General features: G+C 42.7%; 1 protein-coding gene across 4 annotated transcripts in view; it reads left to right on the forward strand.

Moving 5' to 3' along the window:
* The window catches only part of GALNT18 (polypeptide N-acetylgalactosaminyltransferase 18), a 520,203-nt gene that overhangs the window by 276,484 nt on the left and 226,570 nt on the right, over positions 1-17,149 (forward strand). For all 4 annotated transcript variants that reach the window (XM_045016612.1, XM_045016609.1, XM_045016610.1 and 1 more), the window contains one exon: positions 10,268-10,460. In XM_045016612.1, coding sequence (XP_044872547.1) covers positions 10,268-10,460 — 193 coding nt within the window. The remainder of the gene's footprint in view (positions 1-10,267; positions 10,461-17,149) is intronic.

Below are 17,149 nucleotides of genomic sequence, written 5' to 3' on the forward strand. Positions count from 1 at the left end.
AATTGGAGAAAGACCAGAGAAGAACAACAGAAAATGATTAAAGGTCTAGAAAATATGACCTATGAGGGAAGATTGAAAAAATTGGATTTGTTTAGTCTGGAAAAGAAAACTGGTATGTCTCCTCTCCATCTTCTCAAGCACTTAAAAGGTTGTTACAAGGAAGAGGGAGAAAAAATATTGTTCTTAACCTCTGAGGATAGGACAAGAAGCAGTGGGCTTAAGTTGAAGCAAGGGAGGTTTAGGTTGGACATTAGGAAAAACTTCCTAACTGTCAGGGTAGTTAAGCACTGGAATAAATTGTCTAGGGAGGTTATGGAATCTCCATTGTTGGGGATTTTTAAGAGTAGGTTAGACAAACACCTGTCAGGGATGGTCTAGGTAATACTTAGTCCTGCCATGAGTGCAGAGGACTGGACTAGTTGACCTTTCAAGGTCCCTTCCAGACCTATGATTCTATTATCTGAGTACTTTCAGCCAAATAAAGGGAGACAAATTCTGCCATTAGAAATTCATGCTCAAGTCCAATTGAATTAAATAACCAATGAATTTTTTACTAGCATTATTCTGTTTCCTATTATACTCAGTGAAATGAAGTGGTCACTTGGTGTATGAAAAACGGTCAAGTGAGTTGTGAGAGTTTTGAAAACTGTTTTTATCTTCAGAGCTATCCAGTAGCTCAAGAGTCTTGGTCCTAACTTGTTGATTGCTGAATGCTGCTTGAATTAAGAAATAGCAAGAGATTAGTGAATCTCTTCAGGAAATACTTTTTCGGCAATATTAGTTGAAATTCAGTGGATGCTGAGTGTGAATGTGAGGACAGTATTTGGTTACTTGGGATGAAGCTGTATGGAAAAGGAACTTTATGGTAGCATGTGTATCTGTCTATTACCCCAAATCTCATCCTTTTAATTACAACTTCTTTATTGGGGACTACTTGCAAGAGATGTTTAGACTAGATCATATATCAGTCAGCCATACACTGGAAGTATAATAATTGAATATAAACTTTGAAACCTTCAGAGACAACATGTCCGAGTTGGAGAAATCCAGATTAGCACAACCTTTTTCTTTAAATGTCAGGATGGGGGAGGAAGAGGGAAGTCAGTCTTGATGTATAACTTCAGAAATGTCAACTTCTTACAGTGTGAATTGTTCATATTTGCTTTTCACCTTTTGAAGACTAACCCATTGTATTCTCAGTGGAATTTTCTGTCTTGAATGTGTTGATTAAGGTATCTGTACAAAGATTAGAAGAATGTGATACTCCTGTAGGTCAGGATGTTAGTTTTCAAACAGATAAAAAACAACTGTCAAAATATTTGCAGAGTTTCCCAACTTGGAGGCAGACTTCCATTGCTGATCTTCATATTAGTCTGTTTAGGGGGAGGAGGGATGTGGAAGAGGACAGGAGCAGTAGGCATGGAGAAGGCTACATAATGTCCTGCCTCTAAATAGGAGAATCCGGGTAAAGGGATGCACAACATTTCACCTTTTCACGAAGTTTTAAGGCTGGCCCGTGGCCAATAGTGAGGCAAACTTCTTACTACGTGAATACTGTTTTGCTGTATGTTTGTGACTGAGCTGTTCAATTCAGTCCAATTCCAATGCACAGGGAGATGTCCAGGTCACAAAAATCCATCCCCAAAGTAACCGGCAATAATTGTCTGTAGCAGAGGTAGGAATCTGGAAAATGAAGTACTCTCTCAGTATTAGAGATGATCCTTCTGGTTCAGGTGGAGGCACATCAACAAGACAATATGGGAAATGCTTGATTTGATATTGTTTGTCCCATACATGACCTTTGGGTAAATATAATACTTCAGCCTACAGAGCTGTTGCCGGCCCAAAAAGGCCTGAGGCAGCAAACAGTGGTTCGTTGCCCGGTGTGCGTCGCACTAATTATCACACCAGGGTGGAGAATGCAGAAAAAGTTTATTTGAGCTCAAGTAAGGTGCCAGGGAGATATTTACCATCTCAAATCCTGCACACACAGATACAAGCTGTGTGTGTCTTCTTATACATGATTTCAACAAGGCATCCTCATTACCCCCCACTAGTCTCCTCCCCACTCCCATACAGTGTATAGTTAACAATTAAATCATCCTTGACAGCAGACAATTCATCTCGTAACTTTTCAAGGCTGTTAGCTTGGTTTACTTCTGAATTTATTACCCTGTCTCTCCTCTCTAAACGAAACACAAGTAGGGCCCCTATTTACTATCTCCTGCTGTCCGTGTTGTACTGATAAGAAACAGTTACACATTCCATTCTCACTTCTAACTTGGGAATTCAACTAGAGTTTAACATAAAGGGACTCTTAGACCAGCATAAAATAACTTTGGTTCAATTCAGGCCTAGTACAGAAAAACTTCATTAATACTGTGGTTTTCTACCCTCCTGAATTATCTAGGGATATGCCTAATGGTACCAACAATTCCCCCCTTTGAGAATACTCAACAAACATTTGGTTGAGTTTTCTCATACTTTGAAGACAAAAAACAATTAAACTCTAGGGAGCTGGGGTATTCAGTTCCACATTCATCCTCCCTATGGACCCGGTAAGATTCGGTATGTGGAAGCCCACACCCACCCTAACCGGTCCTCATGCCTGGAAGGAGCACTGTGAATGTCCATACTTCCATCCAGAAAGTGTCCAAGTATGTCATCCCCCTGACCACAGATCAGATGGTTCCTGATAGTCTGTAAGGGCAGTGGGCCAAGTCTGGTGCTCAAGATCCATCTAAATATACCAGATCCCACTGCAATACCTTCCCAGTCTCAGTGATTCTCAATACCATCTCTGTCAGCAACTTCTGGGTCATAGAACCAAGGGTGGAAATGACATGTAACCCACCAACTCCAGCTTGTACTTAGGATAGCTGAGCTTTAAAAATAAGGCTAGTGGCCTTTTCTAGTTGGCCCAATTTCTTATCATGTTCCCAGCTTGTAAGAATATTTCAAATGGCTGCTGTATTATTGGCCTGAGTCCACAGAGATCTGATCAATTCCCTCTTCTTGCAGAGGAAATAACCCAGGCTTTCTGTTGTGCTAATCTAATGGCAGCCCCTTGTGAGCAATACATGCTGAAGGATTTATCCAAACCACAGGGCGCAGCCTGTAGAATAAACCCCAAAATCTAATCAATACCACAGTCTCAAACAGGGGTCCCACAAATTTCTTCCTGCCAGTGTATAATTCTTGGTTTCTACACCAGGGTCAGTCCTTAATGTCCTTTTTGGTCAGGAAATCCTGGATTCTGACACTGCACAACGCTGTTGGTGGTCACCAGGACTTAATAAGGGTCTTTCCAGCATAGAGCCAAAACAGTCTTTCGCTGGTGGAGCTTTACATTAATCCAGTTTCCTGGTTCCAAGAAGTGGCAGGCCTCCTAGGGTCTTTGTGTAGTTTGTCTTTACCTGTAAAAAAGAAACCTAACACATTTCATTAGTGCCTGTCAGCGATTTGCAGACTTTACAGCTGTGTGGGAACACTTAAGCCCCCCTTGTCTTGGTTGTTAGCTAAGTCTTAGCTGAGAGCAGTGTCCTGAAATGGGGCTAATGCCCTATCTTTAAACTCAGCATGTTAGCTATTTTTCCTCAGTTAACTCCTTCTTCTTCCTTTTTCCTGTTTGGCTTCTTTTAACCTACAAAGGAAACTTAGCCTTCACTTATACATCTTTTTCTAACAATGAACACATATACATTGCCTTTATACAGTACATTAGTCTTATTATTTAAAGTTTATCACATCTATCCTTTTACTAAAATAACTTTCGTCAAAGCTTTAGGACAACAAGCTAGGACAAGCACACCCACTTTGATGAGTTTATTTCATAGAGCCTCTAGTCCAATAGTTTCCCACCATCCCCAGCCCTCTGGCTAGAAATCTGAGATAGCCAGAAGGATCCAAATATAATATGGGGAGTGGGTTAACTTTCCATGTCCTTGCTTCCAAAAACTATTAGTATGCAAGTTTTACTAACAATTTTCAATTAAAAGATTTGGCCAATAAAGTTTCTCTTTCTCTTACTTAAGGAGATGTATTAGACTTTAGTATATCATATTTTTCCCAATTTATCCAAGCACTTTGTATTCCAAGTTGAACAAAACAAGTATCTGTATTCCAATCCAGACCATCCCATAAACAAAACAATTTTGGCCACTGAGACGAACACCACAAGACAGAACATAAAACATAAAACATAATTTTTACTGTGCCATCAAAGGCATGGTATGTTGAATGCTGTTCAGCTAGCATCAGTTTTCTCTGATTATCTGAAAGACAAAAACAGGGGTCTACCTTTTCTGGGTAGTCAATCATCACTGAAAATATACAAATACCTTCGTTGATTTCAGGCAAAACAGGGGAATTACCCCATATTTTCATATATATGTTTCATAGGCAGCTTTGGTCTCAGTGACTTCTACTTTATCAGTTAGATAACTTGCATCAATACAGATGCTTCCTGACTTGCTTTGTACTTTTAACTCCTGCTTTTAAACACTGAAAGAAAACATCATCACTTATAGTGCCTTTAGAACCTAATAAGATTTCAATTACATAGCACTATATAAACATTTTTTAGATAATTCAACTAAATGGGTTATAACCAAATGATTGCAATCTAAAAATTTCTTTGCCTGAATTTATTTACAAACATTTCAAAAACACCAAGAATTTTTCTCTTTAGCATTTTTACAAAGTTCAACTGCTGTTCCCTCCAGCAACTATGGAGTTAACTTTTCACACTGCCTTAAATCACTCACTTGTTTTCTCCAACAACCACTTTTCTCAACTTAAATCACTATTACAAGTATCCTCCTGGATATTTGAAATCCCCATGTTTATACCTATTTACTCCTTTCTTCCACTAGACCCTCAAAAGTTTCCAACCCGTTTTCCAATCTCTCCGTCTGTTGTTTGCCTGCCTGGGCCCGATCCTTCTTTTCTAGCTGAACCGTTCTTTCCCTAGACACCAATTTGCTCCACTGCCAGTTTTAACTAAGGGGGGGGGGTTGGCTTCTCAACTAGCCCCCACCCTTCTGGTCTTTTTCCCTAAAACATTTTAACTCACAAGACTACCTAAGTCTTCCCTTGTGAGGCTTGCCACCTGGGCAAAACACATGGCCCACTGGTGTTTAATTATTTAATCTCCCCTTGTAGCAAACACACTACTATTACGGTGTATGCTGAGCACAAATAGTTAAATTTTGGCAAGTCCCTGAAGGACTGGTACTTGCTTAACCAGGGCTTCCTTTTCTAACTAGAAATCCTGTCTCAAAGCCTGCAACTTGCCCTGAGCGCAGGTTTGAGTTGCTGTCTGGGTCATGATCTATGCTCTTAATTGCTCAATTCTAGTTATCAAGTACATATTTGTTCTTTTTCTCCAACTACTCTATTGCCCAGTCCTGCTGCAACTGGGGGTAGAACCCCTTTCTAGTTCTCAGACTTACTGCAGCTGAGAGTAGGCTCACCTTTAATCATGCAATTCTCAACATATAACACCAACAGTTCCAAACAAAAGAAACACAACATAACAAAGGTAAAACAAATAGATGGTGTAAATTCTATAGGGCTCCCCCATTCTAAATTACTCACCAAACTGTGACAAATCTGTTACCAATTTATCTACTGCAGGACGTTGGGGGAGGATAAAACACACCATATAACCAAACCCCAAAGCTTCCCCAAGCCTTAAGCCACTTTAATACTCACACATATCCAGACTGGCCACGTCTGTATATAACATTCAGAGAAGGGGAATAGGTGGACAGGAGATTATTCTGTATACAGCTTATCCAGTATTTCCAACATGCTTCCACTCTTGGGAGAGCTGTTCTTTTACACCCTGGAATCTCCTGCAGTGTCTCTTTCAGAGATCCCAGTTCAGGTCACCAAGCCATACCAGCTCTGGGATTGCAAAGACTGTTAAATCTCACTGAACAGTTAAGCTTTGCAAATGCAATCTCAGTTCTGTAACTTAGATTACCTTTAATTTACCTCTGTCTATATTTTCCCACAGCCAGCTGGGGCTAAAAGCAGTTTTTCTTTATACTTAACATAGTCTGACCTAATACACAGAGCAGCTCTCTCTTTATCTCTGGGCTTAGCAGAGTTTCAAATTAACCCATTCCTAGACGAATTGCTCACACCGTGTCAGAGGCTTTTCCTTTGGTAATTAAAAGCTCCTCTGAGATATATGATCTTATCTAGATTGAAGGTACCTTCTAATGGACATTGTTTAGATGGATTTTTACGCGTGTAAAGATTCCAATTCTCTAAATACCTGCAGGTTTCAGGACCATAATGTACGTACATGTACTATGCTGGGGTACCCTTAGGGGGTGAGGTAGAATATTTAGACTGTCCCTTCCCCCATTTTCCACTTACACACACAAAGAGGGGGGCCCTGTCCGCGCTAGCGGCTCATAAACTAAGAATCTCTCCCTACAGGACACTCACACAGGAGAGATTAACGAGGATGACTGACTCTTCTACACCTCCTTTCAGCAAAGAGCTTCGGCTAGTCTCTGGGAGAGGAGCCGCTTACTCTAATTGCATTCAGTGAGATGATCAGACTGTCAGTAGCCCACACGGAAAGGAAGGGGGGGGGGAGGGAAGATAGGTTCACACATTCCTAGACCCAGGCAGCTTCCTCGCCGGACGATGCCAGGCTGAGTCAGCCCACCGTGGGTCGGATCTCCTAAAGATCCACTAGTTACTGGGCTTGCGTTAGACTACTCCTGATCATTAGCATTTGCTTCACAGGTTAATCTGGGCGTCTTCCAGTAACAGACACTCACACTGGTGTACACACACACACACACACACACACACCAAGACCATTATTCCCACGAACAATCCTCCTCCCAGTGCAGCTCTGGGGCATATGATGGGGGATTTTTACAAGAGCTCTTTATACAAACAGCTTCAGAAGCTACCCATTCGCTAACAAAACAAAAGTAATTGAAGGATCATGTTGTAATTAAGTGATCCTTCTGGTGGCCACCTTTCCTGGCTCTCTAGTTGATATTGAGGCCAGTCAACTGTACAGAACCTTTTTAGTTTACCCTTAATCATTGGATCCAAACCAAACACTTTCCAATTTGCTAGAATGCATTCTGGGGGCATACACCGTGCCCTGCCTGTACTCCATCCCTGCCCCATACCTATGGGAAGACACTGGGCGTCCCCAGGTCTTAACAGGCAGACAAAAGGTTAACAGCACTGAACTGTTCCTACCTTTTCCACAGGACCGGTTCCTCACCGTCGCCCACAGCTGCTTCTCCACTATCTGAGTGCGTTGCACCGTTGTGCCTTCCAAGGTCGGTCTGACACGTCCCTGCCGAGGCCCCCGGTAAAAGCACCGGTGCGCGCTGGGCGTCGGCTGTGACTGTCGTCCACCGGCCATTGGAGGAGTCCGGGCAAGGCATAATTTTGCCTCGAGCCCACCCAGGGACGCCAAGACTGTTGCCGGCCCAAAAAGGCCTGAGGCAGCAAACAGTGGTTCGTTGCCCGGTGTGCGTCGCACTAATTATCACACCAGGGTGGAGAATGCAGAAAAAGTTTATTTGAGCTCAAGTAAGGTGCCAGGGAGATATTTACCATCTCAAATCCTGCACACACAGATACAAGCTGTGTGTGTCTTCTTATACATGATTTCAACAAGGCATCCTCATTACCCCCCACTAGTCTCCTCCCCACTCCCATACAGTGTATAGTTAACAATTAAATCATCCTTGACAGCAGACAATTCATCTCGTAACTTTTCAAGGCTGTTAGCTTGGTTTACTTCTGAATTTATTACCCTGTCTCTCCTCTCTAAACGAAACACAAGTAGGGCCCCTATTTACTATCTCCTGCTGTCCGTGTTGTACTGATAAGAAACAGTTACACATTCCATTCTCACTTCTAACTTGGGAATTCAACTAGAGTTTAACATAAAGGGACTCTTAGACCAGCATAAAATAACTTTGGTTCAATTCAGGCCTAGTACAGAAAAACTTCATTAATACTGTGGTTTTCTACCCTCCTGAATTATCTAGGGATATGCCTAATGGCACCAACAGAGCTATGTATCTAATGCCTTTCACCAATGCAAAATTTACATCATGCCAATTTCTGCCCTTAATTGTCAGCTTAGCATTTATCTGAGTGCAGGATTTGGCCCTTAAAATAGGTCTTTTCAAGTTGCTATTGGTATTTTTAAAAGCAGATTCATGTTTACCGTACTCTTAGTTGTCTTCCTACCTCTTTCATGATTTTTCATTCCTGCCTTTTTTGCGGTCATAACCCTGCAGCTCCTAGTTCGGAACATTAAAATGTAATGGGAATTCTGTGTATGCAAAGCCATAACATTTTGTCTGTTTAGCTGAGAGAGTATTGAAAACCTTTTGTGTTGATATCCATGGCTAAGGAGACGCCAAGCACTAGAGAAGTAACTTTGCCACATGAATAAGAAAATAGCAAATCTCTTTATTTAGTGTCCATGAATGTGAGGGTTTCCTAAACTGTCATAAATTCTGGTCTAGATCTCATCTCTCATTTTCTAGTTAAGACCCTTATTCACCAAATAACTTAAGCATGTGCTTAAAGTTAATCAGGTACTGAAATATTTTCCTGAATCAAGGTGTATGTGCACGGTCCTGAGAAGTGCTGAGCCTCATCAGTTCCCATTGACCTGTGAGAAGAATTCTGTGGCCTCAACAGGCCTTAGTATGTGAGGTATCCTCATACAAGTAATCCTTTTATGGTTAATGGGATTATTTGAATGAGTAGAAACTACTTGTGGGGATCAGGGAGTTGTGGTCAAGAAACAACTGTCTGTTGCTATGATTCTTGGACTGGTAGTTAAAAAATTAACCTGCCTGTCTCAAATTAGCAGGTTCTTCAGGTGATGCTCTTTGTTAAGCTGAATTAGTTGATCTTTCCTAATGAAATACCATTGCAAAGTCATATTTGATCATGCAATCTGTATCCTGTTCTGACATCACCTTGATCTATTGGTAGCAGGCCTGTCAGAGCCGTTTTCTCATTTGACTGAGGGCTAAGCATGTCTTTCATCCTTGAAGTGAAATGGAGCTGATCTTAGCACTCAAACAGTAACACAGTGCCATGACAGATTAAGAAACACTACATATTTACAGAGATTGGAAGCTAATGCATGTAACCAGCCCTTCATTAGTCTCTTGTCAGAGTTGTCAGGGAAAAAAAGAAGGGCTTCTCACAGGAAGCTAACAGCTTAATCTTCTCAATTTATGTTAAAAAAAGATAAAAGGATGGGCTTCCTGACACACGTCGGGAGTTATGATCCCAGGTGGTAGAGAGTGTCATTTTACACAAGCTGTTTCTCTTTGCACATTTCCATCTTGCTGGTTGAAGTTGCCTTTTGGATCTGTAGGTGATTGTGTAGGAGTCGAGCGTGACACTGTACCATCTCTGGAGACAGTACTGATGAATCTACTGCACAACAGAGACATCAGAAAACTCTATTAAAATCTTCTGGAAAGACAGTTTCTGACTTGCATTAATGAAGAGCTATGATTTGCGAATGCAGCTATATTAAAAAATGAGATCATTATTTAGCTGGGTACTTGTTAATGTCTTCAGGGAGGCTGTTCATAAACTATATGGACTTCTAGAAAAATGGAGACCTCTTTTCGGTGTCCTCTTCTTTTGTGAAACAATAATTAACTATGACAAATCAAGGGCTCATGAGGTACTGCGTCCTTCATCCATACTGTGTTTAATAGAATAGGAAAATATTTAAGCATGGTTGTCAGGTTAGAATTTTAGCTGTGCGTGGCCCCTGAGACTAGAGGTGTAACACTGACTGGAGTTATCAGATGGTCTATTACAGATAGTCTTACAAGGTCTGTTTAACAGACTGAATGGGCAGTTAGATCTTGGGAGAAAATGCTGCGTTGTTAATTATGATGCAGTTCTTTTTAGATGCCAAACATATCACCAATAAAATGTTGGTTCCCCCTTTCCAAATCTCTCTCACTGGAATAGTTTTTAGATGCACAGATGCTGCCACACAGGACAAAAATATTATTTGGTGAATGTCCTTGAATGCCTAGGTTGAGTGGCTGAAGAAAGTTGTAAGCTGCAGTAAACTGAAACCATATACTCTATGCAGGGTTTTGTTTTCTGAGCAAATAAAGTTGCATTCCTAAGATAATGCCTCTCACACTGCTCTGAAAATGACTAGTTGCTTGTTTTGAATTAAAGATCTAAAAATCTATCTTTTTGGTTTGTTTTATAGAAGCTCCACCAAAGCTGGAAGAAAATCCTGCTGAAGCTTTCACTGACTCATCCCTCTTTGCTCACTGGGGCCAGGACCTCAGTCCTGAAAACCGACGCATTGCCCTTAAACAATTCCAGTATTATGGCTACAATGCTTACTTGAGTGATCGCCTACCATTGGATAGGTCACTACCTGACCTGAGGCCTAATGGGTAAGTGCTTTCAATTGAACTTAGTATTAACTGTACGTGAAATGCTGATGGTTAGGAGAATTCCCAAGTTCTACAGCAAGCCGACACTTTTAAACTGGAAATGTTATGAAACATTGTCCTTACAGTGCTGGTGCATGGGTTACCCAGAATGAATTGAAGGAGGGGCTTTATGAAGTAAGTGTAGACTGAGATTTTCAAAAGTGCCCAAGGAAGTTAGGTGCCTAACTCCCATTGACAGTGCCTAACTCCCTTAAGTCCTCTTGAAAATCCTAGCTGTAACTTACGCTGCACAGCTGGTCAGTGAGCTCTGTTGTTTAGCCCAATCTATCAGAGAAGAATCTGCTTATTTTTTTGTGTTAACCTGCAGTTCATTCAGAAGCTATGGTCAGTACAGCAAATGAATCAGAATTACGATTACTGGAAGTTAATAGAACCCAAATGGTGATAGCCCAATAGTGCAAAGTCCACCTGGAATTATGCAGAGTGCATGTTGGAATGGTCTGCTCAAAGCTGGGGAGTCCAGAGCTGGCTGGTACAGATCAGAAAGCAAACAAGGCTGGCCAGCTCAGGTAGCACACACAGGCTATGCATCTCTTTCATCTCTTGGGTAGCCTTTCCTGGCAGAACGCCGGTGAAGGCCCCGGTGGAGTTTAGAACTGCTGTTATCTGGGTGAGGTACCATGCGTTTACCAGAGTTGAGTAAGCTGCTCCCGTGCTAAGTAACCAATTGTTTCCTCACCCCTGCCAGGGTGCATGGGGCCCAGTGGCTGCACAAATGTTCCTTTACTGCTCTGGTAATGCATCTCAGGCCTATTCTGGTGGGACCTCCTATAGAGTCTCCTCATCCACTCAGTCCTTGGCAGGTCATCTTACACTAGAAACAAAAGTGCCAAGTTTCTGATGTGAACACTTGTTCACTGGAAACTGGATGGAGAGAAATTGATATCTCGCAATCCACCCAAACAGATATTACAGTAATCACTACTGGCTGGTACAAACCAGGATTACGTCTGCACCAGTGATCTAGACATGAATGGCTTTGTATCTCATTACCAATCCATTAAGTGATCCAGTTGACTTCTTATTCAGATCTTTAAACCACGTTTTAACAAATAAAACAAGCAAACAGAAATTGTACCATATACTAGATAAAGTAATAATAATAATAAAAAAAAATAACCCAGAATCAGTTAAAAGGTTTGATCGCAGCACCAAGCCAGAATCTCTAGATATTACAAATGTATATCTGAGATCTGATGCAGGGCCAACATAAAAGATATCAAGCCCTGTGCAATTATATTTGCGTTCTAGTTTTAATCCATTAGCAGTATCTTTATGAACAATCTGTATCTTTTTAAATTGTAAATTAATTTAGAAAAAAATAAATCTTCTGGGACTAACAAAATGTTCTTGTCAGAATAGAAGCACGCCTGTGCTTTTTTTTTTCTTATGAAATGATGCTCCTCAAGGATTTCAATTTAATTTTTTAAACTCTAAAAAGTCAGAGAGCATGAACATTACTATGTCTGAGAGAAAATTATTACATTGGGGATTTTTAAAGAAATCCCAGTTACAAGGAATTGTGTTTGTAGTTTCCATGAAAGTTTTGATCCTTAGTTAACTCTGCACGGTAAAATTTAAGATATGCTTCTCGATCCATGACTACAAAATGATGAATGGTCTAAAGAAGATAGGATGCATAGATGTTTCTGATCGTTCTCCTAATATGAGAACAAGGGAATATTCAATTAAATGCAGCAAATTCAATACTGATGAAAGGAAATATGTTTTCAGGCAATGTACAAGTAGTTTTTGGAACTTACTGCCACAAGATATAATTGAGGCCAAGAACGTAACAGGATTCCAAAATGGAATTGGACATTTTATATATATAACAAGAATATCCAGAGTTATAATAGCCAATATTTATAAGAGACTTTTGGAAGGGATCGAAAGTCTCATAGAAGTATAGGACAGAAAAGGACCTCAGTAGGTCATCTAGTCCAGTCCCCTGCACTCAAGGCAGGACTAAGTAATAACTAGACCGTTCTTGACAGATATTTGCTTGGCATAAACCAACCTTTAACTATTATTAGGAGGGATCTGTCCCTGGAAATGTGTTACCCATAATCACCCACTGCAGCATTTCTTGCACCTTCCTCTAAAGGAGATGATATTGGGTACTGGACAAGATGGAGCACTGATCTATTCTGCTCTATTAGTATGTTTCTGCATAGTTAGTACCATTAAATAAATCAACACATACTATGCAGTGGTATTTGCCTTTAGGCCAGTATTTATGTTAGATACTGAGAATAAAAAAATACTAGAAATAATGCTGTAAATTTAATTACCATAGGTGGCAAGGTTGAATTTTTTTAATGGCATCCCCTGTAGCTGCCTTACAGTGTCTAGCATACGATAGATCAAATACCATACACGTCTGAAAATGTCATTTTTGAAACAGTAACAATAGTTGCCCTTCTCTGAAGAGAAAATATACATCCACTTTATATAGTCCAAGCTTGCCTCCATCTGTGTTTTGGCTTTGCTGGTAACTGAATTAACCAGCAGACATAAACTTCTGTCTAGGTTTTCTCCTCAAATGATGCTCTTCTTACGTTCTTACAAGACCTCCCTGTACCAGACCCTAATTTAATCAGGTACTTCAACTCCTTTTGTAGCATGTTAGTATTACTCTCTGCTTTTTCATACAGGGTTTGAACAATTGATGTAGGATGACTCGAGAGAGGAGCTCCTCTGCATACATATGTAGGGTCATAGAGTCAGCAACTCTGTTGAACGTTAGGCACATATCATATACATGATTTTGAGAAGCAGTCTTACATTTTATAGGCTCAGTTTTTGCCTACATTTAAATGTATAACCACGTAGGGCAGTTAGAGGTCTAAGTTGCAATAATTTGGGCTGCAATTAGTTGTGCTCACAAAACTGAGGCTGGATTTTGTGAACCAAAGATGTTTAAACATGGAAAAAATGGGACAATCCTTGGGTCCTTATTTCTTTAGGCAAAACTGATCAATTTTAATGGGAGAGAATGATTGTACAAATAGTCGAGCAGAGAATGTAGCAATTGCCATACCTCAAAGTAGGTTTTAAGTGTGACTTATATTGAACATGGCCTTGTGCTCAGCCTCTGTATAGGAGAGAATTTCACCTGTTGAAACTGCTTGCTTTCCTTTGGGGTATGCATCTCTTACTATGCGTTTCTAAAGTGGTAGCACAGTGGGGCCGCAAGCCTAGTTGAGAACTGTAGGCGCTATTGTAATACAAATGATGATAATTGTGCTAACGTCTATGGAATATTCAACACTCCTGAAATGATAACATATTGGAGTAGTTCTCTGCTGTGTATCTCTTTATCTACAGTACTTACCACACAGCATAAGCAGTACTGTGGGGATTCTGTCACACCTTTCTCTCCCAGTACTTCCCGATAGTTATTTTCTGCTGCTGGAATCTCAGTGATGAGCTGTTTACTTCTCAGCCTCCCACCCCCAGTCCCCATCTGTCAGCCAGCACTGCGTCTATATTTGGCAGAAAATGCCATTGGCAACAGTGAACTACTAGTTCTAGTGAGCTTGGAACCATTTTGAAGAAAGCAGTGCCAGCCTCACTCTAGGCAGGAATGGGATAACACATTGGGTTAGCTGCAGCTCTGCTGTGCTTATTGTTTTAAGTAGGGCAGGCAGCGCATATGAAGCTTGCTGTGTGTAAAACGTTGAACAAGAAAGATATTGTTGAAAGTTAGATTATTAAGGAATCCCAGAGCTGTGCACCAAGTCTTCTTTTGACAAGATGCAGAATTATGCTTCTACTTTGCTGGTTGGGAACATTTTGTTGTTGCCTGATCCCTGAAGCACATCTGTGAAACAAAGATAACATTGTTCTTCTTTGCTTATGGAGGGGTGAGAGGTGGGGAATGGAGGTAAAAGGTGCAGAGTGGACCCCCAGTGGAGGAACTGTTCTGCAGAATTTCTTTTATGAGGCATACATGGAATGAGAGAATCGGCCAGTGGGTGACTACGGTCAGTGAAGCGTTTTCTGCGTTGAGAAACGCTGCATTTGCGTGAAAATCAGAGGCAAGACAACTGGAGGGAGGGAAAAAATGTGGCTTTTCCCTTTTTGCAGGAGTTGCTAAATGTACAACAGTGTTTGGCTTTCAGAAGGATCACCACTTTTCCCAGCTGACTGGAAGTGTGCAGCAGGGATGTTCTCTTTGCTTTGCAGGGAAAAGGTTTTGATTGCATATTAAAGACCTGGTGTTTAGAAAACTCAACTATTCCACATTAAGCAGCAAGTTAAAGCTAGGCCTATGCTTAACAAGCATGATAAATCAGAACCTTAAGGTTTGATCCTGATCATTCAAGTCAGTGGTAAAAGTCTGATTGCTTTGAATGGGAGTAGGATCTGGCCCATAGAAACAATCATAAACTAGGAGCCGATTGAGCAGATGGCATAGCCAAGGAAGTAAATATGTTCACAGAGACAAGGGAAACATCCATTAAATTAATGTTTTGTGATGCTTTAGTGCAGGGGAGTCACTTGTTCGTCATATGCTTATGTTATTCCCAATGTTGGTCAGCGTTATGGTAGTATGTAGAGTCCTGGAGATGACATTGGGAGACTTGAACCCGGGAGCTTCTGCCAATTTCATTTGCAAAAAACAAATGACCTCTGTGTCATCCCAAATTATAAGAGAACAGGATATGTTACTTCTGAGATAGAAAGCAAGTAGTCTGCCCTTCAAAACTGATCAGAACACACACACAGTCTCCTTTGGCATAGGAACAGGGGAAATACATACAGAACCTCACTTATCCATAGCTGGATAAAGAGTGGTCAGCCCTTAAATACAAAAATTAAAATAAAAACAAAAACAGGCATTGGACTCCGCTCTACTTTATACTTGAAAACCTAGCAGATGGTACAGAACTGCCAGTCAGAAGAATGCAACAATGGTTCAGTTGTGGCTTCAGGTACATTGTCTTTACTGGGAGCTACAGCCATGTGAGGTACACTTGTGTGGAGGTACATACCTGATGGTCATATATGAGGAGTTCTTCGAGTGGTTGTTCATGTCCATTCCAAGCAGGTGTGTGCACGCCGTGTGCACGCCAGCCGGAAGATTTTCCCCTAGCAGCATCCGTAGGGTCGGCCCTGGTGCCCCCTGGAGTGGTGCCACTACGTCGCCCTATAAAGGGGCCCGCCGACCCTCCACCCCCTCAGTTCCTTCTTACCGCCGGTGACAGCTAGCTGGAACTTCTCTTGCGTAGCAAGTTAGCAGTGTCCTATCCTCGTGTATAGTCCGTGTATATAGTTTACTTAGGTCATTTGTATATAGTTCTTGGTAGTTGGGGGGTCCCCCCCATGTTTTCATCGCCCGTTGGGGCATGCCCGGGTCCCCCGGATTTAAACTCTGCAAGGACTGCGGGAAATTCATGCCCAAGAGTGACCCGCACTCTGCTTGTTTGAGGTGCCTTGAAGAGAGAGCACCGGTCCTTTTGGTGGCTATCTGCAGGGGCTTCCGCCCGAGAACTCTCAAAGACAGAGTTCAAAGACTTAGAGTCCTCCTGATGGAGGCTGCCCTGCGGCCACCCTCGGACCCGGAAGCGCCCGAGGTGGTGCCCAGCACGTCTTCCTCGGTGTGGAGTGCCCCGGCACCGGCATCTGGACTTAGGGCCCAGCCCAAGTCATCTAAGACCTGGCACCAAACAGAGTCGGGTCATAGGAAGTCGGCCTTAGTGCGGCACCGCTCACCGTCTCCAGTGCCTGCTAAAAAGAGGAAGCCGGTGAGGGAACGGTCACCCCACCAGGACTCCCAGAGGCCGACGCCGTCCGCGGGTGCAAGCGGACAGGCTGGGCTACAGCCCTCGGTTGCTCCGTTGACTCCCGCACCACAGAGAGGGTGGTCGAGTCCGGACCGGCCTAGATCCCCGGACCTCAGCGGAGACTTGCGCCTCCCTTCGACACTGGAGGCATTCGAAGCGGCCTCAGACTTGATGGGACTCCCGGAACTGGTTGCCTTCCAAGGCCCGTCCCCCAATACAAACGAGGGGCAAGCCGGCCATGCTGTCGCCTCCCTCCCTGCACCACGCCGCTAGGGCAGCACCGGACCAGATAAGAGACTCTCTGCTGCCTCAGCATCACTCTCCAACGGCACCGGGTGCTGCTCCCCCCAGGTCCTCTTACACTTCGCTCCTGCACATGTCCGTTCAGGCGCCCCTAATGCTGCCCCTGCTCCCGGACCTGATCACGCAGGACTGGGGCTCCCTCCGCCACCCGAACCTGGAATCTCTCCACCTCACAGCCTGGATGCTCCATGGCTGAACCTGGTGGAGATGCAGTGCGCCCAGCAGGTCAGATAGATGCTGCTCGGTAGTAGGAAACCATCAACTAGGGCCACCTACCTGGCCAAATGGAAGCGCTTCTCAATATGGTCGGGTCAGCGAGGTCACAATCCACTTGGGGGTCCCAATCCCCATTGTCCTAGACTATTTGCTCCACCTCAGACAACTGGGCCTCTCCCTCTCCTCGATTCGTGTTCACTTGGCAGCCATCTCAGCTTTCCATCCGGGAGAGGGGGGTACCTCGGTGTTTGCGAACCCACTGGTCGGGCGTTTCCTCAAGGGTATGTGTTATATCCTTGGGGCAGCCGGTGTAGGAAG

The sequence above is a fragment of the Mauremys mutica genome, chromosome 4 (assembly GCF_020497125.1).
Source record: "Mauremys mutica isolate MM-2020 ecotype Southern chromosome 4, ASM2049712v1, whole genome shotgun sequence".
Classification (NCBI taxonomy): domain Eukaryota; kingdom Metazoa; phylum Chordata; order Testudines; family Geoemydidae; genus Mauremys; species Mauremys mutica.